The following is a 27,951-nucleotide window of genomic DNA, read 5'->3' as shown; positions in this document are numbered from 1 at the left end:
AAAACCGGCATGGAAAAGTATGTGGAACACAAGAAGTGATATGCATGTACCAGATGTTGTGATTGAAATATCGTGATATTCTGATTCCCTGTTTAATTGGACTCTCTGTACGCGATTGCCTTAGGTGAAGCATACAGCCCGTGGGGGTGGGAAATGTGTGCTTCGTCCACCCCGTGGTTCAGACAGGGGCGAGGGGATTATGGATTAACGCCTAGTAACAATATGAGGATTAAGGTGACTTACTGAAAGAAGTTGTGATTACTGGTGAGTACAATGGCTAACGACAGAATCAGCACTGACTTCAGTGTACACTGGTTGATATAGGAGTATAGTAAGTAAATATGTAAAGAAACTTTCACATATTTGATGTTTATGACACAATACAAGATACAAAACGTACCAGCCAATCATATTGTGTAGCGATATAAAAGATAGGTGTCGGTGGAAGTTAAATGTGTTGTTTACCTGGATGCATTTGTTTGTTTGTTGATTAACATCACATTCAATAATATTACAACTACGTGACGAGTCTTAACCAGGTGATCCAGTGGCCGATATCATGAGCATCACTCAACTGGGATACGATGAGCTGTTTTGACGTCAGCTACGTGGAAACTTGAAATTTGAAAAAAATGCTGAGGACAAATGTGTAATTAAGCATTAATTACATTAATCAACAGCATTACAATCGGCCTTTTATCTATACTGACCAGCAAAAGAAACTCAATTATCAAACAAATGAAATCTGATACAAGTAAGCGTTCATGTTTATGTCTTCTATTGAAAACGACAAAAAGCCAGAGTTGCGTTGAGAACATATTGGTTACCACATCATTCATCGTAGTCAATAATTCCACACAGGCTGGTTATATTCAGGAAATTACATCTCCAGTCATCTGTCCATGGTAATGTTTTTGTATCGTGTCTAAGATCATGATATAGTTATTTGCTGACTAACGACTCCAACAGACAGCCGTAACTACGTCCAGCCTGCCTTAGCACCAAACAGTGGCCACCTACCAACACTACGAACGAGTCCGAGCTCCGTTGTCAAGCAGTGATTTAGTCAGATGTTTTCCACGAATACGAGCCTAACAAAATATAACATTGTTAACTGACAGGAAATGATTAGAAAGAACCATAGGCAGGTTTTATAGCTTTCATCGATTTGTTGTGGATACAGTGGGGTGGAGAGGGATGTGGATTTGGGTGGACGGGATGAAGCTTGGAAACTGATTAGGGTATCATTGTTTGAACCAGGGATATAATGTTATAATGTGCAATTTGGGGGAACACGGCTTCACGTGGCTCTAATATCTACGTATATTTTGTCTGCCTCGTCACAAGAGTACTCGGCTACTGTACCCTCTTCTTCTTCTTCCTCTTCTTCTTCGTCGTCGTCGTCGCCGTCGCCATAATCATCATCGCCATCATCATCATCATCACCATCATACTCATCATCATTCCCCCTTATAGCTGGAATATTGTTGAGTGCTGCATGAAATTAAACTCATCATCATCGTCGTCGTCATTATCATCGTCGTCGTCGTCATCATCATCATCACCATCATCTTCACATTTGCACAGAGATCTTAAAGGGTGACAATGATTGAATGTATTTTCAGTGTCAGCCAGTGAGAAAACTAAGGATACTGACACAAGCCTAGAGAAACAAGATGCTGGGCGAGTAAACACCACACCCAACAGGATACTGACACAAGCCTAGAGAAACAAGATGCTGGGCGAGTAAACACCACATCCAACAGGATACTGACACAAGAGTCTTCACGATGGCGATATTCCACATCAAGTACCCGAGACGCAGAGGATTTCTCAAGTGGGATGAACTGGGGTAGGTTGTTTTACTTTGTTACCCCCAATGATAGTGTCATGTCCGTAGAATTCAAATGAAGTACTGTGATTGTTTTGATAGGGCTGCATAAAAAAATGAATGTTTCAAGGGCACATTTTTTTCAAAAGTGACGAGGGCGGTAGGACTTTCGAATAAAATTTTTCTCTCAGAAGTACAGCTTTGAAAGTTTAGCACGTGCCAGTGAGTTGCAGATTCAGTCACACTCGTTCTTACAGACACTCATTCTTATAGAGACAAATGGATGATCGGGACGCTGCAAAGTCAAAATTATTTTTTTTTAAATGACAATAAAAAGCGATACGCCCACAAATATAAGTGAGGCCCTGAGGCACAATAAACATTTCACCTTTTTATTTAGCTTGATATCGGTTGTGGGTGAGTTTGTGAGTGAGTGAGTCGAGGGATATTATTGTTTGTGGGTGAGATCGATAACATCGTTTGTGAGTGATTGGGATAACATTGTTTGTGAATGGGTGGTGGGATCATCTCGTTTGTGATTGAGTAGGATAACATCGTTTGTGAGTGGGATAATATCGTTGGTGAGTGAGTGGGATAATATCATTTGTGAATGGTGGTAGGATATTATCGTCTGTGAATGGGTGGTGGGATAATATCGTTTTTGAGTGCGTGGAATAACATCGTTTATGAATGAATGGTAGGATAACATCATTTGTGACTGAATGGTAGGATAACATCTCTGTGAATTATTGTGATAATATGGTGAGTGGGTGGTAGGATAATATCGTTTGTGAGTGGTATAATATCGTTTGTGAATGAATGGTAGGGTAACATCGTTTGTGAATGGCTGGTATTATAAGGTCGTTTGTGAGCGGGTGATTAACTATGTTGCTTGGAGGTGAGTTGACGTGACAAAACGATCTTATCACCATGGTTACTGCACGCTCATGCTAAAATACAGGTAAGACAGTATAGCCCAGACACATTTGTGCAAGTGGGTCTCTGGGAGCTAAAGAAACTTAATTACGTTTTACGTACTACGGTAAAGAAATACCGTCTAGGAAGCGTGACAGAGTCACACTATATTTCGCGTGAGTACAATCTGTTGAGACTATTTCACATGAAAACAGACTGCTGGAATATCGCTTAAACTATATTGTTCATTAAGTAGAGACTTTACGGTACATCAAATTAATGTCTTTCTGCGTGTGGTGTGGTTCATGTGAAAGTAACACCACATTTCATGACAAATGAACAATCTAAGAGGCCCATGTTTGACGTCACCAGACTTGTTGAGGCGGGAATGTCGCCCAACCTGCACCAAAAGCGCAACGTCCCGGTTGTGTCTGTCGCACGCGCCATTAAGTAGAGTCGCGATAGGGTAGCCTAGTGGTTAAAGCGTTGTTTCGTCCCGCTGAAGGTTCGGGTTCGCTTCTCTCGTGGGTAAAATGAATGAGGCATGTTTCTAGTGTTCGCTGCTGAGATATTGCTGGAATATTGCTAAAACATGACTCACTTACCCCGATCACGGACTAAAGAGACAATAGTGCTGTTTGTCTTTTTAATCAGTGAGATAGGTGTGTCGAGTTTCAAAAAAAATGAGTGAGACTGTCTAAACAGTGTCAACGGTGCTAACATTTTAATCAAAGGATAAAAGAAAAAAAACCCGATTTAAATGCGGCTTTGAACTAATCTCCAACTAAGTCACCTTTATCATGGAATTGGTGTATGGAGATATAGAGTAAAGTCTGAACGTATTGAATCAAACTTGCAAACACTTTCCACAAAAGATGTTTACATAATGCATGCATTTTGAGCGTATTCTCATCTGAATAGGTGCCTTATGTATCAGAACTAAATATTTTTGAAATTTGTTTTTCGAGCTTTGTTGCACACAAAGAAAGACATGACGTTTGAAGTGTGTTGGTGTTGTTTATTCAGTCAAGTCTTCGCTTGCTAATTATCCCCTCGACGTCGAGTTAGGCACTTGTTACCGTATTTAGTCTGACGGAAGCAAATTTTAGAGACTTATTTCAGACGTTGTAGCACACAAAGAAATGAAGTTTGGGGTATGTTAGTGACTTAACCGTCTTGTTCACGCAGTCAGGTCTTCGCTTGTTAATTTTTCTCACGACTTAGAACGCTAGGCACAGGTTACCGCATTTTCTCTAGTAGAAGTAAGTTTTAGAGATTAACGTTCGAGCTAAGAGGATAATCTGTTCTACTGGACACAATGTTCCATTTTGGATATCGCGTCTGAGCACTAGGATCTAAGGAAATGCAAAACACAATCAGCTTATGCTAGCTGACGTCTTAGGTCATTGTCGAATGAATGGCTTGGAAAATTATTTAATGAAGGTGAAATAATGTGTTCTGTTGTCTAGTTAAGATTAGGATACAGAACACAAAGTTATACCTCACAAGCATTATGCAAATGACAATGACGTCATTTCTGACGTGACTAATTGTGCCATCCCCAGCAGGATTTACGCCTACACCAGTGGCACCCTAGTCTGTCTCAGCCCCTGAACCGCATTAACCATCCTACATGAACATTCTAGATTTCCACAGGTTCATCTCCCTCCTCACTAATACCCACTTTTCAGTTATTTATTAGTGGGGTCTAGGGTTTCCAGTAGCTTTGGCAGAACTCTGTGAGTTAGTGAGTGGGCATGGTTTCACAGCATTGTTAGCAATATTCAAGCAATATCAAGGCAGTGGACACCTCATGTGTGTGTATCCATGCGTGGAATCGAACCAAGGTCAATTTAAGAGTGACGAGTGAACACTGTACTAGGCAACTCCACCTCTCCAAGAAACTGGGAACTGGGAGGAGACCTAACTGACCACTCAAACAACATAGTGTATCTTAGGTTCAGAACCTTTCAGCCATTCCTTGTATTCCCTGGCTAGTGAAGATCCGGGTTAGAATTGGTCTTCAGTCACCCATGCTTGTCGTAAGAGCAGACTAACGCATCTAGTGGTCAGGCTTGGTTGACACACGTCATCGTATCCCAACTGCGTATATCGATTCTCATACTGTTGATCACTGGATTGTCTGGTCCAGAATAGATTATTTAGAGACCGCCGCTCCTTAAGCTGGAATATTGCGGGGTAAAACTTAACTCACCCCTTGTATTTCTTTTCTCATTCGAATTACCGCAAATACATACGTAAATGGTACAAATCACGAGGGATCTACGGTATATTTAAGGGATAAATACGGGTAATCCAATCATGTGGAAAGTAGGCCCAGTCATGATTTGACCGACAGTTCAACCATACTTACTTTCATTGTGGGCGTTCAGCGTTCGTGAACCACTTTGACGGGGAACTGGAGGCGAACAAAATCGCCTTTCCACCAAGCCCAATATCACTTATCCAAATTGCATTTCGTTTATGTGTGTACATTTATTTCCCATTTTTATTATTCTACTACTAATAACACACACTGTGGTTTAGAATAGTCCCTTAGCAACTCATACAGGTCGTGAGAGACATGGTTGACATCGTATTCTAGCAGTGTAGGTGGTAACTTATAAAAATATCAATCACAACAAAAACGAAACAACGCCTTAACGTCACGTTAAATACGGTTACGGTGCAGATGACAACATCTAGACACTGACGGAATCTGTGAACATGTAGCTCTATGCTTTTATTTCGAGATAGTGTGCCAGCAGACACATCGGATAATATCGAGAGTGTGACTTTGGTTTTTCGCCGCCTTTAGCAATATTCCAACAATTTCAAGGCGGTGGACACCAGAAATGGGCTTCAAACATTGTACCCGTGTGGGGAATCAAACCCACGAACGCTTTAACCATTAGGCCAACACACACACACACACACACACACACACACACACACACACACACACACACACACACACACACACACACACACACACACACACACACACACACACACACACTATGTTTTCTCAGAAAGTTCAAGCAACTCTGGCAGTACCGTTCACTGCGATAAAGGAACGGATCATACACAGACTCACTTTTGTCAGAATCAGTGATCCGGATTAACAGTGTGTGGAAAGACGAGGTTATTTGATTATACGTTTGTCATTATGCATGATGAGCCTCGGTTACACAGTGTACCAGACCCTCAGTAAATGCCTGTCTCTCCTATCACTAACCTAGCATAGAATTATTCCTACGTAGCGCTCTTGAAGAAGAACAAGACCTTTAGTACGTTCGTAGCCCTAAGAATTTTTAACTTTGAACTTTGATCGTGGCCAAAGTGTTAAGAATGGGTCTAAGAAGTTCGTAGGATAAAATGACAGGGCATCGATAATGACAGCATATTTGATTGAACTGAATTTTGAAAGAAAAAGGTTGCGTGAATATATGTATATTTTGAGTGAATCACGTGTGATCTTTTTCCATTTTTTGCAGTTGCCTGGCAAGAACTCTGGGGGTGAGTAGAAAACTGAGTATAGAGATTAATGTAATATAGGCAATATAATGTAATAATTAATGTTAATATAACACACGCAATACTGTTGACGTACTACAAGCTTTTCTGTTTATGTAATGTACGCATTATTGTGGACATTATACAGACACTGCTGTGACGTCATGGAGACTGTGTTGTTGTGATATATATGCTGCTGCTGACGTTCAGGCACTACTGCTGACGTCATACGTCCGATATTATTGGCGTACTAGAAATATTATTGCTGATGTCATAAAGACACAATAATGGACGTAATAGAAACACTGTTTTTGGCTTGATACAAACAATCTCATTGTTAACGAACACTATTGTTAACGTCAAACAATGTATCCTTACCTAGGTAAAACATATTATTGTTGAAATGTTAGCATGTTTTTAAAATCAATATGAACAAACAGTCCCATTGTTCATGTCTTATGCACTCTACAAGTCTTTTAAGTTGCTGTGATAAGATATATAATATGAATGTGTCAGGCGTGTTTTCAGGTGAAAAAAAATGGCTGGACTTTGCATATCCATATGGCTGGTGCTTCCGGTGGGACAGGCTAGGTTCACCTTTTCGAGAACACTTGGTATCATCATTATTTCATAACACATGCCCTGTCCTCATATCGCATGACGACAATCACTGGATTGTCTGGACCCGACTCGATTTGGTTTACAAACAACATCGTATATATACAATACTGCTGAAACAGACATATACTTATGATATAGTCACAACTGCACAAACGACTCAATTTACAAAATGTGGGTTAGACTTCTTTTGGTTAAAAATGTTAAGGTAGTTCCGTAGACTCAATTCTAGTCTATCAACGTGGCAAAATAAAGACCACTATTTCAAATGCTGTAAACTGGACGTTAATTTTGAGAGAGTTTAGACATACACTGTACGCACTAACAACTAAGAAACCTCTCATGTAAGAGTAAAGTCAATATTGACTTTAAAACCGAATAGGTTGTTCGCCAATCTAGTGTTCAGGTAGTGCTCGTGTTTGTCGTCGACTTAAACACATGCTTGTGAAATACATATGAACATGACTGATTGCTAGTGAAATACACATCGTCGTGACTGGTTAATAGCTTGCATAACACCGTGACCAGGTATGCCAGTCTAGGACCCAGATTTTCGTAGCTCTCTTAGCGCTAGCATAGTCGTCACATGCAACGTAAAACACAACATTGCAGATTCTGATACTTACCGAAACATATCATCAAAAATGCCAATTCAATCTATAAAGAAAAAAAATCCCGATGAAAATCCCGAAATGTATGGCACTTACGACTATCCTAACGCTTATTCAGCTTCGAAAATCAAGGCCCAGAGGGCAGTGACACACGTCTAGTCAATGATATGATATACCCCTTAGACTTGATTTGAAAGTAAAAATCATTAAACTTTATTTTTTAATTAGTGTTTAATTTATGATATAGGACAAATGGTTTGGATGTCAACTTCTTCATTGTTTTCACGACGTTTCTGGGCTATTCCTTGCCCCTTCGTTGTTCATCCACCTGACTTAGGGGCAAGGCGTAGCCAAGAAACGTCGTGAAAACGATATCCATAACATTTTGTCGTATATTAGAGTATGCCTCTCAAGAACCTTTAATTTACGAGTTTCTAAATTAAGACCAGACATCAAGGGTGATGCTGAAAATGAAATGGTTTTGTAAACTGGATACTACCAGTTTATGGACATAGATGGACAATTGTTGTCCACCATCTACTCAAGTTCTTTGTTAAACCGACCCGTGAAGATCCGGGTTAGAATTGATCTTCAGCAACCCATGCTTGTCGTGAGAGGCGACTAACGGGATCGGGTGGTCAGGCTCGCTGACTTGTTTGACACATGTCATCATATCCCAGATGCGTAGACTGATGCTCATGCTGTTGATCACAGGATTGTGTCTTCCAGACTCGATTATTTACAGACTATTGCTGAATGCGGTGAAAACAACAAGCAAACAAAAAAATCATTAAACCACAAAAAAGAAAGGGGTATTATAGTGAAATGAAAACCTAAAACAATGTAAACAAGAACTAGAGCTCCAGGGGTTGACAAATCAACAATAAATATCTGATTGATCGATCGATCAGTCGTCAATTGATAATCAATAATCCGACATGGTAATTGAAGTCAATGCCCTTCTAGTTCACTATGCCCTTTGTTTACAGTACTTTGACACACTTAAAGACGCACTCTTCAAAAAAGTGTATTTTCGATGAGAACAAATGTCATATAAAAGGGTGTTGACAACTATTTTTGAAAATATTTTACATACGGCTATTGATGTTCACGAACGATAAATTTTGTTGTTGCAATCGATTCCATACTGTCGACAATAGCACAGCTTCGATAATTCAATCAAGCTTTGAAAAACGTCAAGATACACAACCTTCCTGAAAAACGTCAAGATACATAACCTTCCTGAAAAACGTCAAGATACACAACCTTCCTGAAAAACGTCAAGATACATAACCTTCCTGAAAAACCGTCAAGATACATAACCTTCCTGAAAAACCGTCAAGATACATAACCTTCCTGAAAAACGTCAAGATACATAACCTTCCTGAAAAACGTCAGGATACATAACCTTCCTGAAAAACGTCAAGATACATAACCTTCCTGAAAAACGTCAGGATACATAACCTTCCTGAAAAACGTCAGGATACATTATAATTATTTATGATACTCCAAGCACGTGTAGGAGGCTCCCACGTTGTGCACGTGCTTTCCATGCATTGTGTTTTGCGTGTAGTGATAACGTGAAATGATGCTGCATACACAAGATGAATGTTATTGTAACGTTCCTCGATGGGCTTTCTTTCTATCTGACTTCAAAGTTCACGTTCCCCTACGTTTTTGAAGAGTATGTATATATGTACTTTTGATAGTAACAAATAAACGAATGAACCGGTATCGATTGAAAAGGAGCCCCAGTGAGGACTTTGGGAAATCTAGATTTGCTTCATGTAGAGGTTTACCATTTTAGCAGGGAGCAGGCGTTAGGGGAAATACTGTGGTTCAGGGACTGTCAGACAGAGACCATGACGTAGGATTTATGAAAAACAAACAAACTGGATTTCAAGACAAAATTAAGTGGGTTTTTTTTCAGGATGCTTGGATGCCTCTCTCTCCGAATAAATTATTATTTTCACAATACAAATAGCGTTGCCAGAAAGGTAGTCTGACATGCAGACCTAAAGCAAATATAGAGAATATATTACCTGGTTTGTGTGCGAGTGTGCGTGTGTGCGTGTGTGTGCGTGTGCGCGTGTGCGCGTGTGCGCGTGTGCGCGTGTGCGCGTTTTAGTCCACAATATTGCTTGTTTAAAGTGCTAGCCCACCATGTCAGCATAATGCACCCAAACTCCGTGCCGAAAGCCACGGAGACCTTATTTTATTATCCCAGAAAGGCGGTGGCGTGTCACTTACTTTGTACATTAAGTTTGTAGGGGACGGGGCCATTCACATTGTACATGCAGCTCCTTACAAATCACCACCATCATTACCAACACCCCGGGCGAATGGTCATTTGGATACGATGTGTGAAGCCTATTTCTGGTGGCCCCCGTCGTGCTGTGAACTAACACACTCATATGCGTAATGCGATCTTGAGATACATATCGGAAAGTACAGAAAAGTTACATATTTGCAGTACACGTGATGTTCTCCTTCATTATTTTCAGTTCCAAGTGGACCTTTTCGAAAGCAATGTCACGGACGAAATTACAGTGGAAAAAGACGGCATTCTTATCAAGGTATATTATATACCTTTGCTTTCACTAGTTTAACAACTGCGAGGCATATCAAATACTTATTTAGTCCCTGACCAGAATGATCACAGAAGCATACGTTAAAACATTAGCCTCGCCGTTAGTGGACATTGGTGCCATTGATTGAGAGCCATGATAAGACCGAGACAAGACAGTCAAATCAGGCAGGGAAGGGTTCCTAGTCCGTAAGGTCTTTCCATGCAAGACGTTTACTAATTAGAAATTAGGTGTTTCATTTAAAAATACGCACCTACCAGAAAATCGAGCTCAGTGTGAGACAGACGAGTTGGAACAAAACTTTCCGCTTGGCTAACAACGTTTCAGCCTGTTTCAGACCATTACCGCAAATATAAACTGGTGATATTTTACCAAACATGGTTTCATGACACGAACTCATCACATAGGAATTTCTGAGGGTAGGAGAGTTACTGAAAAGAAGTGTGTGGAGTTTAAGTTACACCAGAGACTGTTTCTGCTGTTACTCATATGTTGAATCTGTTAACTTGTTCCTGTTCCCCTGCAGAATGTCCTGCTCATGCTGGAGTACAAGCTCCTATACAAGGCCCTGCACCAGACGGTCAACATGCACAGCGCTGAGTGGAACATGGCCGTCATGAGGAAAGTCATGATGCTGCTTGACCACAAAGCTTTGTCGTGAGTAACAGTCTTGTTGTTGTCAGCAGCATCTTACATTCTTGCTGGTATTGCTACAATGTCATGTCATGTGTAACATCTTCCATTCTTGCTGGTATTACTACAATGATTCCCTGTCATGTGTAACATCTTACATTCTTGCTGGTATTGCTACAATAATGCCTTGTCATGTGTCACATCTTACATTCTTGCTGGTATTGCTACAGCGACCTGTCACATGTAACATCTTACATTCTTGCTTGTATTGCTACAATAATGCCCTGTCATGTGTAACATCTTACATTCTTGCTGGTATTGCTACAATAATGCCCTGTCATGTGTCACATCTTACATTCTTGCTGGTATTGCTACAATAATTCCCTGTCATGTGTAACATCTTATATTCTTGCTTGTATTGCCACAATAATGCCCTGTCATGTGTCACATCTTACATTCTTGCTTGTATTGCTACAATAATGCCCTGTCATGTGTCACATCTTACATTCTTGCTTGTATTGCTACAATGATGCCCTGTCATGTGTCACATCTTACATTCTTGCTGGTATTGGTACAATAATGCCCTGCCATGTGTAACATCTTACAATCTTGCTGGTATTGCTACAATAATTCCCTGTCATGTGTAACAACTTACATTCTTGCTCTCATCACTACAATGTCTTGTCACAGGTAACCTGATACACTACTGCTGTCTTGACCATAAAGCCTTGATATTAGTTTGCTTGTTTGTTGTTTAATGCCGCACTCAGCAATATTCCAGCTATGTGGTGGCGGTCTGTAGGTAACTGAGTTGTGAGCAGACAATCCAGTGATCAACATCATGAGCATCTATCAACGCAATCCTGACCACAAGATCCCATTATTTGCATGGGTTACTGAAGATCAATTCTAACCTTGACCTTAACAGGTCCCTTGATGTTAATAAATTGGATACATGTGGCAGTGTGGTAGTCTTGTAACCCTTTCCGTATGTTGCAGGTTTGAGGAGCTACACAATGTGCGGGTGGCATATCAGCTTTACGAGGCAGGGGACATGAAGGGCATGTTGTTGGACAAACATACTCTGTTGAGATGTCTGAAGGTACTAGGTGCTTTATACTGGAAATGTTCGTAGCCCTAAGAATTCTTCCGTTCAGTCATTGTCAGTATGTTAAGAATTGGCGTATGAAGTTGGGCAGGACTGTAGATGTATCCAGAGTATAGTGGAGAGTTATCGAAACGTATATGCTGGGGATATCCAAGATGCTTGAAACCTTGACCAAAACCTTGAACCCTAGCCTTTACCAAGAACTAGGACCCCTAGACCGTAACTGCGTTGTATCTTAACTGTTAACCCAAAAATGTTTCAGAAGCCATGGAGAAGAAGAGATGAAATATCCAGATTGTCCACCAACCGTCTTGATCTATTTGACTAAGTTAGCCTCTTTGGTGATATGTCGATAGTTGCATGCAATTCAGTTTACTGACTTGTTGCCACTGTTGCAGATGTGTGGGAGGATGATAGCACCAATGAAGTTGATGCATCGGATCAAACACATGAAGGAGCACTTCGAGGAGACTGGGCGGATCCAGCTCGCGGAATTCTTTGATCTCATACTCTGGTATGTTAGGACCAGTCCATAAGAGTGAGTGAGTGAGTTTAGTTGCATGCCGCTTTTAGCAATATTCCAGCAATATCATGGCAGGGTTACCAGAAATGGGCTTCACACATTGTGCCGGTGTGGGGAATAGAACCCGGATGTTTGGCATGACAAATGAAGTCTAGTCATGAAAATATGACAAAAGGTGAGCTACAGAACCTTGTGGTTACATTTGTCCATGTGAATTTCAATGAAAAATAGATTTGTCATCTGCATCCTGGTTCAATGAGTCAGAGCAAAGTATAAAGAAAATTGGTTGCGCTAATTCATTACAAGTGTCATCTAAAATAATGCCCTCTGACAACAGGTGCGACCTCCACACCGGCTTCAGCCATGCAGATATGGAATACACAGAAGGCAAGGAGAACCAACTCTTTAAGGTCAGACCCACCAGATAGGTAATCAGCCACACCGTAATTGTTGTAACTGGCTGCTTTAAGTGTAATAGATGGTCAGAGTGGTGACTTGGCTGAGTGTGGGTTATTGCTTATAATATCAACCACTGGATTGCTTCTGTCCATAAATGATCATTTTTAGGCTGTGGTTTTCGAAAGTGAGTTTGATTTAAAAAGTTAAATTGACTAAAGCAATCTTGGGGACAGTTTTTCAGTTTTTTGTTATAGCAGCATTAGTCAGAAGAATACTATGACAACTTTTTCAAGTAATGAGACACTTGTTAAACACTCATAGTCCCTTTTTACCTCAAAACATGGCTGACTGTTTCTCTATCTCCTGGCAGCCATTTTGTTTTATATCTGAAGCTAAATTGTATGGGATGATATGGGGCATTGGCCTTTAAGTTCTGCTTGATTCACAGGGATTAACTAAATCATGAACTGATTCTTATCAACATAAGCTTGCAGATGTGTCATAATCTGAGTTCACACACTTTTTACCTACCAAAAACACCATCTTTTGGCTACAATCTAATTGTAATAGTTGAGGGTGTTAAATTCATATCAGGGTATATATAGAGTTGTCTCCCTTATGCTACAACACAGGTTCCCGAGTTAATCAATTTACATATTCCTGGCTTCTATCATTGCAATAAAAAATGGGTGGGAATGTAGTATAAGCAGTATATCTACTTCCCAGCAAAACTTCAGACTCACTAAATAAACACTCACTGTGTGTGTGTGTGTGTGTGTGTGTGTGTGTGTGTGTGTGTGTGTGTGTGTGTGTGTGTGTGTGTGTGGTGTGTGTTGTGTGTGTGGGTGTGTGTGTGTGTGTGTGTGTGTGTGTGTGTGTGTGTGTGTGTGTGTGTGAGGGAGAGAGAGAGATTGAGAGAGAGGGAGAGGGGAGAGACAGAGAAGAGAGAGTGAGAGGGAGGGAGAGAGAGACTGATATGGAACTTATTACTTTAAGGTGAATATTAATATAGTTTGGACATAAACTTCCTGGAGTCTTCAAGAAATATTCAGTCATGACGCTCCTGTTAGTGAAGTGAGTTTTCTAAAAATTAAGCAAGTTTTCAGGCAAATTACAAATTTGAAGATATGTCTCATTGTCAGTTAAGTGTTTCAAAGAGAATAAAATTAGTTCCAAAACTGTTTGTGTTCGACTGTGAGAAAGTGCGATCGATTTCTTGGTCGTTTGGTCACTGGGAACGCTCTTGGATTATTTCAGTTAATTAATCTGAATACCACTACTGCTTTAGAGGCACTGTAAGGGCTAGTCACATGCCCATCCTAACAGGTAACCATTTGCTGTTGGTAGAACACAGCCACATTTTGACTTAAGCCACTTGCCTAAGAGTGAGTGAGTGAGTGAGTGAGTGAGTGAGTGAGTGAGTGAGTGAGTGAGTGAGTGAGTGAGTGAGTGAGTGAGTGAGTTAGTTTGGTTTTACACCGTTTTTAGCAATATTCCAGTTATATCACGGCGGGGGACACCAGAAAATGGGCCTCACACATTGTATCCATGTGGGGAATCGAACCCAGGTCTTCAGTGTGACGAGCGAACGCTTTAACCACTAGGCTATCCCACCGCCCCACTTGCCTAAGATGACACCATAGATGACAGGTTTTGTTGTGGGGCTGCAAGTCTAAGATATCAGTCTGTTAAAACCCAGCTCACACACTCATGTATAGTCAATCTCATAGTTCCAGGACAGCATTATTTTCTCTACCACCAAGCCCTATCTGCAGTGCTAAAACACTGTATGAAGAAAGTCTAGAATTCCTCAGGTTCTGAATCCCTGGGGCTCCTTTTCAATTTGAATGGGTTTATTTGTTACAATCAAAATGATATATATTCAGGGACTATGCATTAGTCTAACTCACATTCATAGAAGTCAGGTTAACTGACTCTCTGAGATCATCCTTCTTAACATCGCCTCATTTGTAACCTCAGTGGAGCAGACAGGACCGCATGGCACAATACACAGCTCTCCCTCGGTGTTGGCGTCGACCCCAACTCTGCATTAACTCACGTACATGTCACCCAGATCTATCTCAGTGACTGACTCTCTATACCCATGTTTCACGCCTCATCGTTTCCACACCTGTCTCACCTGTAATTAAGACAGATAAACTCAAGTTCACCTGTAATACTGACCTTCAGAAGCTACAGTGGTCCTTAGGCTTTTAATGACAATGTTATTACATTTGTAGGATCATAGTTTTGAGTAGGTACTTAGAATTGATATGAAAGAAGACTTTTCGTTCATGCAAAGGTGTTTACACTGTTGAATAATTAATTTTCTCTGGTTTGATAATATTTGTTGGCTTTTATGCAGCATGTGAAACTCTTTAACATAGGTTCTGCAAATTCAATTGTTTATCAAAGTTTATAGAAATAGAATCATTCAAATACATGTAACATTATAATATGTCTTCTAAATACCTGCCTGATTTTCCTGAAGTTTTTATTTGTCTTCAAAAGTAATGAAAAGTTACACACACAAAATTAATGAAATTATTTCCTAAAGACTTTAGAGCTATGGTGTAAAATAAACGTAAAAAATACATTTTGGGAATGTAACGTCAAATAGCTGCATTGCAAAGGTCAATGTATGGGTCTTTGTCAAGCGTATGTTTATATACTGAAGATATGAACAGGGTCTCCACAAGGAAATTTCATTTTATTAATCTTTTATAAAATCTTAGATCTGGAAATGTAGTACTTTAGTTTAAAGGGGTGGTCATAATTCATTCATTGTAATCTGTGAAACATAAGAAAAGTATATAGGGATCTAGTCTTCTATTGAACATTATGGACTGATCAAAACTGGCCTTTTACTGAACCTTATATAACTGTTTGAACTGCTGACATGGCATGCAACGGTGCACACAATCACTCGCCAAGTTTCGGAGATAATGTTTCCGTTAGTTGAGCAGACAGAGATAATTACCAGAGGTTAGTGAGTTCCTTAGTCAAACTCACAACACAGAGATAGACAGACTTAATTGTAGCTAGCTGTACGAAATGGAATATCCTGTAAGTACTGCTATATTTATTCTTTCTTTAACACTACTTGATGTTTATGTGTAACAAGTACATGCTGCTTCAATTCATATTAATTATTAAACAATTTGTCAAGCATAAGACTTATTATAAGGACCATTTTGGGTCACTAGAGGAGGGGGTGGTGGGGTAGCCTAGAGGTTAGAGTGTTCGCTTGTCATGCTGAAGACCTGGTTTGAGTTCCCACATGGGCACAATGTGTAAAGTCCATTTCTGGTGCTCAGGCCATGTTATTGCTGGAATATTGCTAAAGGTGGCATAGAACTAAAGCCAAGCGGTTAACCCATTTGTTTGACACATTGACAAACTGAAAGCCCAAGTTTGAATCCCAGTATATACATACCATGTGTGAAGGTGATTTCTGGTGCTCCCACCCAGTTGTTGCTGGAGACTTAGTTTTAAACCCCAAGACACACATACTCACAGGATTAACTGTCCTCATTAAGGAGGACCAAGTGTTTGGTATCATATTTTGCACCTCTTTCTTATTGGTTGTGCCAGACATAAAAGAATCAATTAAAGCATGAATTACATGGTCACACAGTTTATTTTTGACCTAGAAAGTATAATAGCTTGTTCAATACACATACAAGATAATATTTGAAATATTTGGTGATGCAAAAATGTATAGCAAAACATTGTGTGACTCTATTTGTGATAGGCTTAATGCCAGAGAGCATTTGAAATGAAATGATCAAAGTTCTTGGAAATCAAGCGTGTTATGGATCACAGGCTTTGACCATATGTGCATGTCTTAGACACCTGAAATTAATACTGAGAATCATTGTCTGGCTAAATCAGCACATCCTGAGATGCCTAAGGGATTCAGCTCTGCATGACAAAAGGTATGGCTCTTTGCATCACCAATATGTCCTAATCTATTGAAAATACACAATCTTCTATTTTGATTATTTTACTATTTGCTTAAACCTCAATGAATCATTTCTTTTTCATCAACAATTTTAGGCATTCCTTTGTTTGCTCTCATCAGCATTTATATATTTTCTTTCTAATTAGCTGGTTGACTTTGAGAAGCTTCTGTGTCACCATGACGACCGCATTGCCTGGGAGCTAAACAAAAAATATCTCAAGGATGAATGGGACTTTGGACACGAATCCCTTGGCAGTAACAGAATGTTTAAGGAACCACCCATCACCAATGAGGCACGGATTCAACAGGTAATATACACATTGAGAATTCATAATGTTTATGTCTTAGAACTTTTTATTCCTTTATAACTTATTGGATATATATATTATGTTCCCCAAAGTCAAATTCTGAATCAAACATGTCAAACGACCCTAATCCAAATCAATCCATTTAGACAATAATAACCTTAAAGGCCAGACTAATTTTATTTTTTGTTTTACGGATTTTTGTCCTCAAAAAACCTAAAGGCGGGAGCAGAACAACATCCACAAAGGCATTGTTTTTCAAGTTCACACTCTCTGAGGTGGTCAAAGCACTGATTTCTAATACAAATATTATCAGATAGTTCTGTTTAAATTCTCTGAGAACTGATACAAATGTTTTACTATCCGACAAAATGCCTCGCATAGTCAAAGTCTTTATCCCGCATAAATTATCTTAACATTATATTTTTTTAGCGGGTAAATTTATTGTAATTTCTTTTCTTATTCTTTAAAAAATATGACGAGTGGGTCCATAAAAACAAGAAATAAAACTGGTCTGGCTTAAGTAGGAATGTTTTATCATTTAAGATAACAGCTGTCATATCAACAGGCTGAAATATAATCTTTGATTAATACTAAGCAGTGTGTTACTGTCACTATATAAGACGATCTATCTGTTTGTTGTACATAGTTTATGCATTAACACATACCTTCTAATGTAAAAAGATAATGTCTAGCTTTAGCTGAACTAATACGTTTAGTTAATATACATGCAGGTATGAACACCTGGTTCAGAGTGTCACCACCAACTACAGTGAAATTCATGAACTAATTTTTGTGTTGTGACTTAATAGGAGTTTAAGTGTTTGCCAGTTTAATTCCTTGGAGGTCCTTATAGTCTTCTGTTGAGACAAAATATTTTTGTGGTGGATACTTCAACTGATTTTCAGGGCAATTTATTAACAGTTATGTTTTAGGATTAACATTATTTTATCAAGCATATACTGTAATATTTTTTAATCTGAAAAAAGTTCTGTTGAACTTTAAATTTGAAAAGGATTATGTTGTTATTTAGCAATGCAACAACTTACATGCTCACCACAATGTGAATAAACAATGTAAGCTGAAAAGGACATACAACTAACACTGCAGACAAAGTCAGAAATAAATATTTTAGCCTGCCAGGATTTTTCACCCAACTTATATGAAAGAACATTAAAGCAATGTAGCATTAACATGAAAAGTGTAAACCCCAAAATACAAAATCAGGCCTAATGTTACATGAGTGACCTTAGTTTAATGCCGCTCTCAGCGATATTCCAGCACCTGCACTCACTGATTGTATCCTCAACGCACCTGTACACTTCTGAATGTATTACCAACTCACCTGTACAGTCTTGATTGGATCCTCTGCTCACATGTAGACACTTTGATTGTATCCTCATCTCCCCATAGATTTACAGACATTAATTGTGTCTTCAAGTCACCTTAGCTTTACAACATTAATTGTGCCATCTCAGTTGCTTGACATGTGTACATTGATTGCATCTTTATCTCACCTGCAGCTGTATACACCCAAATGTCATAACTGTCACTTGTAGTGTAGTTCCTAACCTTTCTATTATGTCTGTATGTTTTAGATTTCGTTGTTTCTAACGCATGTTTTTCAGCTGGAGGAGCGTAAATTTAGTGATGAGTATGCCCACTGGCTGGAGGTGGAGGTAATCCGTGGTGGCGGCATACCCACTAGTAGTTGACAGCATAGTTTGCGGGAGCAAAGTAGACAGCAGCTGCTTAGTGTTTGCACATATATATCCTGTATCTATGTGCAGAGATTATATAATATTATATTATCATGTGGTCTCTGCTAAAAGCCAGCAGATAGTTGTGTGTTTATAGTGGTGATTGTTTACCATATTGCTGTTGAACAAATACAACCTTAACGCTAAGGCTACCTTACCCTATGTTAAAGTATGGGAGGTACGGTCATCTTAGCGCTAAGATCACTTTGTACAACGACACCCATGACTTTAGTAATCAGGATCAGTGTGCAGCAAAGCACTTAGGCTAACACGTAGTTGCTGAATATATGTGATTTTGATAGTAACAAATAAACCTATTTATATTGAAAAGGAGCGAACTGAGTTGGGAGAACCTAGGGAAATCTAGACTTGCTTCAGGACTTTAGCATTGCAGGGAGAGCTAGGTTCTAGGGAAAATAATGTGGGACAAACTGACAGTTATACTACTGATGTTCGAAAAGCATGCTTTGTAAGGTAGAAGAAGAGGTTTATAGTTTTTCCAGAAAGTTATCTGATTTTGAAGCATTGTATCTTTATTGTTAGCCTTTTCTTCAGTATTAAAGATTTTGGTACTTATTTGAAATTGAACAAAATTAATATATACTCAACAAAAAAAGTTAAGGAACACCCTGATAATCTATATTTAAGCATTATGTGGATCATAATATGAATTATTAAATACTTTAGTATTGAAAGTTGGGTTGGTCCTCCACTTTCTTTGCTGAGTATATCTGATAAGCCAATTGGCTCTACTCCAGTCAAAAACCATTAAGCGCTTGACCAGATTTTGAGTAAATTCTACATGCTGAATTTATTATGACTTGAGATCAGGAAGAAGAACTGAGCTGTCATAAACAGTCAAAAGATCTAAACAGAACTTCCAGAAATACTTTCTACTTCAGATGCAGTCATAGACTCAGGTCTTTGTGGGTCTTTAATGCTAACAGTAAAAGTCAGGGAACTGCTATGGATTTTACTTATAGTATAGATTCTACATCTTTATAGAAATTGTTTTGTTGGTTGCTCATATGTCTGTGACATAAATTTCATAATGCATATATAACACTTGTGTAGAGTACACAAAGTGTCAGAGGTGAGTCTGGTGTAATTCAGTGTCTAAACTCTGGTCTTTTAGGGGCATACAGATGTATATAAACAAAAACTGATGCATGAACATTGGTATCACTAAGGTGTTTTATGGCATGAACTGAATATAACATAACACTGGGAACATGGTGATAAAGCTAGTCATGTTATATGTATGTTGTGTGACAGTCATGTTATATATATGTTGTGAGACAGTCATGGTATATGTACACTGTGACAGTCAATGTACACTGTGACAGTCATGATATATACATATTGTGTGACAGTCATGGTGCATGTACATTGTATGAGTGTCAGTGTATACATATATTAGGAGACAGTCTTGATGCATATATACATGATAGTTATATTATAAAAACATCATGATGTTGATGACAGATTTGTCAGCTGTTGTGTTTGCATACATATAGCAGATTTGTCAGCTGTTGTGTTGACGTATATATAGCAGATTTGTCAGCTGTTGTGTTTAAGTACATATTGCTCCAGCAGAGCTTGTGTAGACAGCAGAACATGCACTGCTGATGTGAAGGCTTTTCAATAACTGTACAAATATAATACTTCAGAATTTGAACCATAAACAGAACACTTTAACCAGATGAACAGAGAACATAAGAACACTTTCTATATGTATTTTTGGTCAATTCAATGTATAGTACACTACAGTATTACTGGCTTTTAATTTGGTTTTGGCATCAAAGACACATTTCCAAAGAATTAAACAAACATTAAAATTTCTTCCAGACCAAGTTCCACAAGAAGAGCTACTGTCATCTGAAGAATGAAGTGGGACGCTCACAGAAGCGTGTGTATCGAGCTCATGCAGGCTACATTAGGGAACGACCAATTACAGCGCCCAATCTAAGTATGTATGGACCCAAAGAAGAGAAGCAGAAGGCCATTGAGACCACAGCAAGGGAGGCGTATCAGACAGTCAGACAGAGGCTTCGATCGGTGCCTTCCACAGCCAGGTGTAAGTACAATTCTCTTATCCCTTGCATATTAAGGAGGGGGATATATCCAACAGCTTGTCTATCTATCCGTTTGTAATCATTTGGTTTCCAGAGCATAAATTAAAACAAACATTCAATTTTTTTCAACAAGAAATTTCATTTCTGGAGCACAACTCGAAAACCTGTCTATATCTTTCAACAAAACATGGTAGATATATGAGGCAGACCTTGAAGTGGTGCCTTTTGCATATTTTTGTCATTTATATTTTTCTCTGCTTTAATGGAAACAATTTGGACTCAAAAGGGAGAAATGAGCTTTCTTTCCAGAGCACAACACAAATATCTTTCAATATCTTTAAAAAAAATCCAGTTTGAGTTAAAATAACTCAAGTAGGGGCCTGGGAGGTTTATCATCTTGACTTTTGTTTAGTGGTAGCTGTAAATATCCTCATGGTAAGTACCTTTTGTTTGTGAAAGTGGTTTGTGAAGTCACCAAAACCCTTATGATAAATTAAATGATTTAGTACAAGAAAGGATTCTGTTAAACAGTGATTACACTGAAAGATGATAGGTTCAACAAAGATACAAACACTTGACCACATTTCCAGATAGGTTCTACAAAAAATGTCATGGATATTTTACAATATCAAACAGAAAAGTGGTGACATTGATATATTTGCCTAAAATACTTTGTAATACCAAACTTGATTAAATATCAACCATTCTCCCATTTTACAAACAAAAGTAATGCTAAAAAGCTGGCATGGAAAGTACATACTTTGTGGCTGCTCATGAAGATTTTGGTTAGAATCGAGGACTTTTTGAGTATAAAGATAGTGATGTTTGTTTTAACACTAAGCTGAAATCACAATTATAATAAAGAAATTATCATTCATATTGCTTTGTCAATGGTTACATGTCCAACATAAGCCAATGGCAATATTAAAGGCAAGTGGTCAAAGCTGTGGATCATCACAAGGAAGATCCAGGTTCAATTCTTCCTAAGTAAATATGAGTGAAGCCCATTCTTGTTTCCCTGATGTGACATTGCAGGTCCTTCACTCTTCACTCTGACGCTCATTACTAAAAACTTTCACGGTTGTGGGGTAGCCCAGTGATTAAGGCATTGGTTTGTCACAATGAAGAACTGAGTTCATTTCCCCTCATGGGTACAAAGTGTGAAGCCCATTTCTGGTGTACCCACCTTGAATTTGTAAGGTTATCGGTTCCCAATTGCGCAGATTGATGGTCATGCTGTTGATCACTAGATTGTCTGGTTCAGACTTGAAAATTTACAGAACACAGCCAAATAGCTACAATACTGCTGAGTGCGATGTAAAACTAAACTCACTCACTCACTCACCTATTATCCTGAGTTTGGATTCCAAATTCGGTCCGACAATCATTTTTCAGCAGTGTAGCTATGTTTGAAGAATTTACCAAAGTGGAAATCTTGCATCTCATCTTAAGAAACATCACTTTCATCTTTCCTCTGAGATTAGATTGACCTCACTCTTAGCTCATAATGCATCTCAAACAATTTTATAGTAAATTTTTCTTGGATATATACAGCAACGTCTCTGTTTGCGGATCGTCCCACAACGAGGCAGTATCAGCGACTGACAACACCCCGAGTTGTCACCAGGGGAGATTTGTCGGAGGTTGAAACGAAGCTAAATGGCCTGAAGTTTGATATGATCACTATGGCAAGTCACAGTTGAGCTGACTCCACAGTTTGTAAAGACTCTCTTTTTCATTTCACCACAAGATTGATTTCTGGTCAACTTTCTAAACAAATTAATTACTGCTTTAAGGAGGAAAAGATTTTGCTTGATAACTTCAGGGAGTGTTCATAAACATAATATTTACACACTTGCATTTGGATAATTTGTCAGGTAATCTACTGTGATGGTTTCTAATATCATTCAGAGTTTCAGTGCCTGTACTATACAGAAGTGTAGTTGCCAGGAAGGTACTACAGTGTTACTATTGAATTGGTGAGACTGGTTACTAACTCAACTTTCTCTCTTATCTCAACAGGACAGCAAGTATGACATAGACAAGGAAGAGAAGATGGACCACTATTTGCCGGGGTACCGTGACAAGCTAGCTCAGAGACCCCCACCAGGTAGGCTGTGATGTCTATTGTGTGTTACAGTCTCTGTCTGATATGTCTGGTATATTATAGTACCTGTCTGGTATGTTATACTCCTGGTCTGACATGTTATACTCCCTTTGTGGTAAGTTATACTCCCTTTGTATCATATTATACTCCCTATCCAATATGTCATACTCCCTGTCTGGTATGTCATACTCTGTCTGGTATGTTATACTTCTTTTCTGGTATGTTATAGTCCCAGTCTGGTATGTTATACTCCCTGTGTTATACTAACTGTCTGGTTTGTTATGCTCCCTGTCTGGGGTGATACTCTTTGTCTGGTATGTTATACTCCTTGTCTGGTGTGCTATACTCCTTGTCTGGCATGTTATACTCCCTGTCTGGTATGCTATACTTCCTGTCTGGTGTGTTATACTCCCTGTCTGGTATGTTATAGTCCTTGTCTGGTATGTTACACTTCCTGTCTGGTATTTTATACTACCTTTCTGGTATGTTATAGTCTCAGTTTTGTATATTATACCCCCGGTCTGGTGTGTTATACTCCCTGTCTGGTAAGTTATACTACCTGACTGGTATGCTATAGTCTCAGTTTTGTATGTGATACTCCCTGTCTGGTATGTTGTGATCCCTGTCTGGTGTGTTATACTCCCTGTCTTGTGTGTTACACTCCCTGTCTGGTATGTTATAGTCCCTCTCTGGTGTTTTATACTCCCTGTCTGGTATATTATACTCCCCGTCTGGAATTTTATATTCCCTTTCTGGTATTTTATAGTCTCAGTGTGGTATCTCATACTCCCTGTATGGTGTGGTATGCTCCTTGTCTGGTGTGTTATACTCCTTGTCTGATATATTATACTCCCTGTCTGTCTTGTTATACTCCGTGTCTGGTGTGTCTCTCTCTGATATGCTGGAGAACCTGCCTTCTATTGTTCTAGCTTGATTTGGCATATACTCTGACAATACCATTATCAAGCCTCTGTCTGATTACACGTTCATTGGGATGTCTGTTATATTTTATCAGTTCCTCCACCAGAGCCGAAGTCAGAACCTCCCAAGTCCACCCACTGGACAGAGGAGGTGATTGAGGAGCTGGTTCACCCCAAATTGAGGCTGCCTCCATCTCATGCTCGCAAATGTGATGCCAGGTTAATATCAAGCCCTTAAATATTTACTTCCTAACTCTTAAGTCTTTATTCTATCTTCCATGCTTAGAGTATAAATATGAAGACTATCCTGCACATTTTGTTTTCAGTCTCTTTTGGATTTGTTTATATTTTTAGTAGACAGATATCATCAGATAAGAGAGCTATTTCTGGGATTAAATGTCAGTCTAACTCAATGTTTAATATAGACAAACTTTACGGATACAATTTCTGTATTTCATCAGTGCAACAATTTGATACAGGTTTATGTACCATTGTAAAGCAGAGTACAAGAATCTGTATCAAAATGTTGCACTCACAAAAAAAAATTGTTGTCTATAAAGTTTCTCTATGTTGTACTTCCCAACTTCTGAAATGCCATCTGTGAAGATTTGGGTTGGAATTGATCTTCAGTAACCCATGCTTGTTGTAAGAGGTGACTGACAGGCTTTGGTGGTGTCAGGCTCGCTGACTTGGTTGACACATGTCATTGCATCCCACTTGCACAAATTGATGCTTGAGCTGTTGACTGCTGGATTGTCTGCTTCTCACTTTATTATTTAGAGATCGCCACCATATAGCTAAAGTAATCCTGAGTGTGGCATACAACTAAACTCACTCACTCACACTAATATGACACTCAAAGAGGTTGACTCACAATGAATGTAATTGTTTAGATACCGAGGCTGGCAGCAGGTAAAAACAAGACGAGGATCACACTTTGTCCTGGTGTCTCGATGCTATGATTCATCCCCCAAGGGCAACCTGTTCACCAAACTGCATGAGCGAACCTTCACACCAGTCAGGCACATCCACAAGGACCACCTGTACCGACACACCAGCATGAAACAGGTCCAGAAAGGGAAGGGCCGCTTGGGTGAAGACAGGCCTGTCACAGCTCCTGCCTTCATTCGGAGAAAAAGAGGCAGAGATGCGAAAGACGAACAGTCTGAAAATATGGAGGGAGATAGCTTTCACCAACAGACTCCGACACCAGGAGTTGGGGATCGAGAAGTTGCAGTGGCATTTTGTGAAGATGCCAGACTAGAGGACAGGATGGACCTAGCTGAGAGGAGGAATGACAAAGAACCCAGTCTCAAGGGGGCTGACTTTGGGTATGAGTCTTTCGAGGAGGAGCTTCAGAACAACGAACCTCAGGTTTGGGGCGGACAGATAAAGGGAGCTGTGATTTGTGATGAAGGTGTTGGTTATATGGACAGCGGACACTGTGAGGATGTTGAGGTGCCAGTACCCCACATGGACCACAGCAAACCCAAGATTGTAGAAGTTGGACAGATTGGGACAATAGCTCTACTGGAGCAGATAGCCGAGTCTCAGGACCTGGAAGAAATGTACAGTCAGACCTCTCCTGCTCGCAAGACTGACAATTGTGAGTCAGACGTCCTAAAATCAGAAGAGAGAAGTAATCCCTTGTCCTCACCCATGTCAGTCAAGTTCAATCAAGTGACTGAAGTGCCATGTACCTCAAGTCCAGATCCTGAACTGGATGGTCCGACTATTGCCAGAGAGGGACACACTGACCTTGAGGAGCTTGACAGTGACAAGACTGAGGTCACAGGCATGGAGATCAGATCTGAGTCAGTGATTGAATGTAGGTTCATGAATGAACCTACACCAAACAGTAGGACAAGCGAACAGAGGAAAGAGTGTTTGTCATCAGAATGTACAGCATCTACAAGTCAGGTCCAGGTTAGGAACGATCTGAAGCCGAGAAGTGCTAGCAGTGGTCGAAGTTCAGACCGTAGCACTAGCCCTAGTCTGAAGCGTTGCCACTCAGCAGGTAACCAAAGGAGAAGCAGCTCAATTACTGGGAACAGCAAACACTCCAGGCTTGTCAACAGAATCAGTGACTCCATTTCTCAAGATCTCAGGAAAAGATTACTATCTGCAGGCTATTGTTGATTATATATCCATATATAGTCCATTATTGTCAATATTATACGAGCTCCACGGCATGGTAAATGTGACTACTAATTTATGGGAAGTAATATTCAGCTGTACTGAATGGCATCAAACATTGCTTATGATTCTTCTGTCCAAAATTAATTTCGTTTCATTCAACAGTGTTCATTAATACTAACTTCAGCACTAGTTAGCATGGTTGAATGAAAGCAGTTTACTAACATATAGTATGATTAATATATATGTGTTTGGGGGAAAACAACCTGCAGTTTATGTGGGTTTGGCACTTTCGATCAATTTAGCAGAACGATCCTTTTGTGCAATGTCATGTCATAGATTAACAAACACAATGATGATGGTACGTGTGTATGTGTGTGTGGGGGGGGAGGTGGTTAAGAAAGTTAAGATCTTAGCCAAATCTCTTTGTTCACAGGCATGCCATAAGATGCTAAAGTTTGGCCAACATAGTTATTATGTATGTTATGTTAGCTGATTGTAACAGTATATTTTTTATATAGCAGTGGTATTGGCAGTTTTGATTTGGTTCCATTGGCTGTCCTTGATGAATAATGTTATGGCAATAATACATTTGTCCCATGGTCTTTGCTTTATTGGTCTTGGGATGTGTCAAACTGAATTTAATAAGTGCTATACATACCTAAACAATTAATGGGTAAATTTAGCTAATTTTTACTGAATGTATTTACCCATGTGGGGAATTGAACCAGGGTATTTGATGTAGTGAGTGAACACTTTGACTACAACGCTACCCCACTGCTCACTGTTGTAACAGAATGGAGATGTTATAGTCTGGGAAATAGAGGGTGAATAAATATTTAGGATGAACAATCCTCAGTATAAGTAGGGCTTATGCCTCTTGTAATCAAACCCAGGACTTAGGTGTAATGAGCGAGGGTTTTATCTCAGTGATACTGTGTGACTCTGGAGTTAGTTGGCCAACTAAATACATAAAGTAACATATCTTGAATCAGAGTATCTTGTCCAATGTTTATTATAAACTGTCCAAATCTTTCAGTGGATGTTGTATTTTGTCAGATTACCATGACGCCTGTTGTTTTTTTAATAAAAGGCATGGAGCATGTGGTTTGTTTTCTTTGGCAAAAGTGGATTATTTTCAGATAAAACATATTTTGGTCCTGATGACCATGTCCCAGTTGAACAGGGCTTCCATCAAATAAGATGTCTTACCCCAATAGGATATCAATCTGCAGAACTATAAAGATACAACTTGAATTAGTCTTCAGCAAGCCATGCTTGTTGTAAGGTGACTTAATGAGAATGGGTGGTCAGGTTTGCCGACCGGGCCAAACCCTGAATTCTCTAGTCCATCAGTCAGCATGTAGGCCATCTTAGGTGATGAAACAACTGAGTTGCTTATGTTGCGAAGGAAAATATGAACAAGCCATTTTGATTGGAAAATAAATGCTACCTTGAATGTTGTGGTTAATTTGTGGATTGTTGTGTTATGATAATTCTAAATGCCTTGTCATGTACCACTAAAAGAGACTTCTGTCAAGGAATATTACTTTTCATGCATCTTTTTGGTTGGGATCAAAATTTTAGAATTATCAATAAGCATGAGTTATCAAAACTTTATGAAAAGAGGTATTGCATAAATGTATTGCTTCAGATAAATGTTCTGCAGGGATTAGTGTTTCTTGGATACAATGAGAGAGAGTATAGTATTATGCCATTTAGCAATATTCCAGCAATATCATGACACCAGAATTGGGATTTTCATACATTGTATCCATGTAGGGAATTGAACCTAGATCTTCGGCATGATGAATGAAGACATTAAAAACTAAGCAGCCCAAACTTCCCCAGTCGTAGCTGTAAGAGGGACAAGGTAGTCAAGACTCCTGACTTTGATACATGTACATCCTAATCACGTGTATCAATACTCAAAATGGCAACC

The 27,951-nt window shown here is 39.3% G+C and overlaps 1 protein-coding gene across 1 annotated transcript; it reads left to right on the top strand.

Moving 5' to 3' along the window:
* Positions 1-1,625: 1,625 nt before the first annotated feature.
* On the top strand, positions 1,626-27,112 carry LOC137261475 (uncharacterized). Its single transcript, XM_067799229.1, has 14 exons — positions 1,626-1,852; positions 6,244-6,265; positions 9,996-10,067; positions 10,606-10,736; positions 11,712-11,814; positions 12,219-12,334; positions 12,681-12,753; positions 16,853-17,014; positions 18,640-18,690; positions 20,620-20,848; positions 22,401-22,534; positions 22,869-22,956; positions 23,969-24,092; positions 24,767-27,112. Exons 1-14 carry the CDS (start codon positions 1,791-1,793, stop codon positions 26,010-26,012), a joined length of 2,613 nt encoding a protein of 870 aa, XP_067655330.1. The 5' UTR covers positions 1,626-1,790; the 3' UTR covers positions 26,013-27,112.
* The last annotated feature ends 839 nt before the right edge of the window (positions 27,113-27,951 follow it).

This window comes from Haliotis asinina, chromosome 14 (genome assembly GCF_037392515.1).
Source record: "Haliotis asinina isolate JCU_RB_2024 chromosome 14, JCU_Hal_asi_v2, whole genome shotgun sequence".
NCBI lineage: Eukaryota > Metazoa > Mollusca > Gastropoda > Lepetellida > Haliotidae > Haliotis > Haliotis asinina.
The sequence above is the reverse complement of the archived record's forward strand: the minus strand, read 5'-3'. Positions and strand labels throughout refer to the sequence as shown.

Bases quoted from the DNA above. Each gene is read 5' to 3' on its own strand.
- LOC137261475 (XM_067799229.1), top strand. From the start codon at position 1,791: ATGGCGATATTCCACATCAAGTACCCGAGACGCAGAGGATTTCTCAAG. The intron at 11,815-12,218 runs GTACTAGGTGCT...CCACTGTTGCAG, and splicing joins CTCTGTTGAGATGTCTGAAG to ATGTGTGGGAGGATGATAGC. The intron at 12,754-16,852 runs GTCAGACCCACC...CTTTCTAATTAG, and splicing joins AGGAGAACCAACTCTTTAAG to CTGGTTGACTTTGAGAAGCT.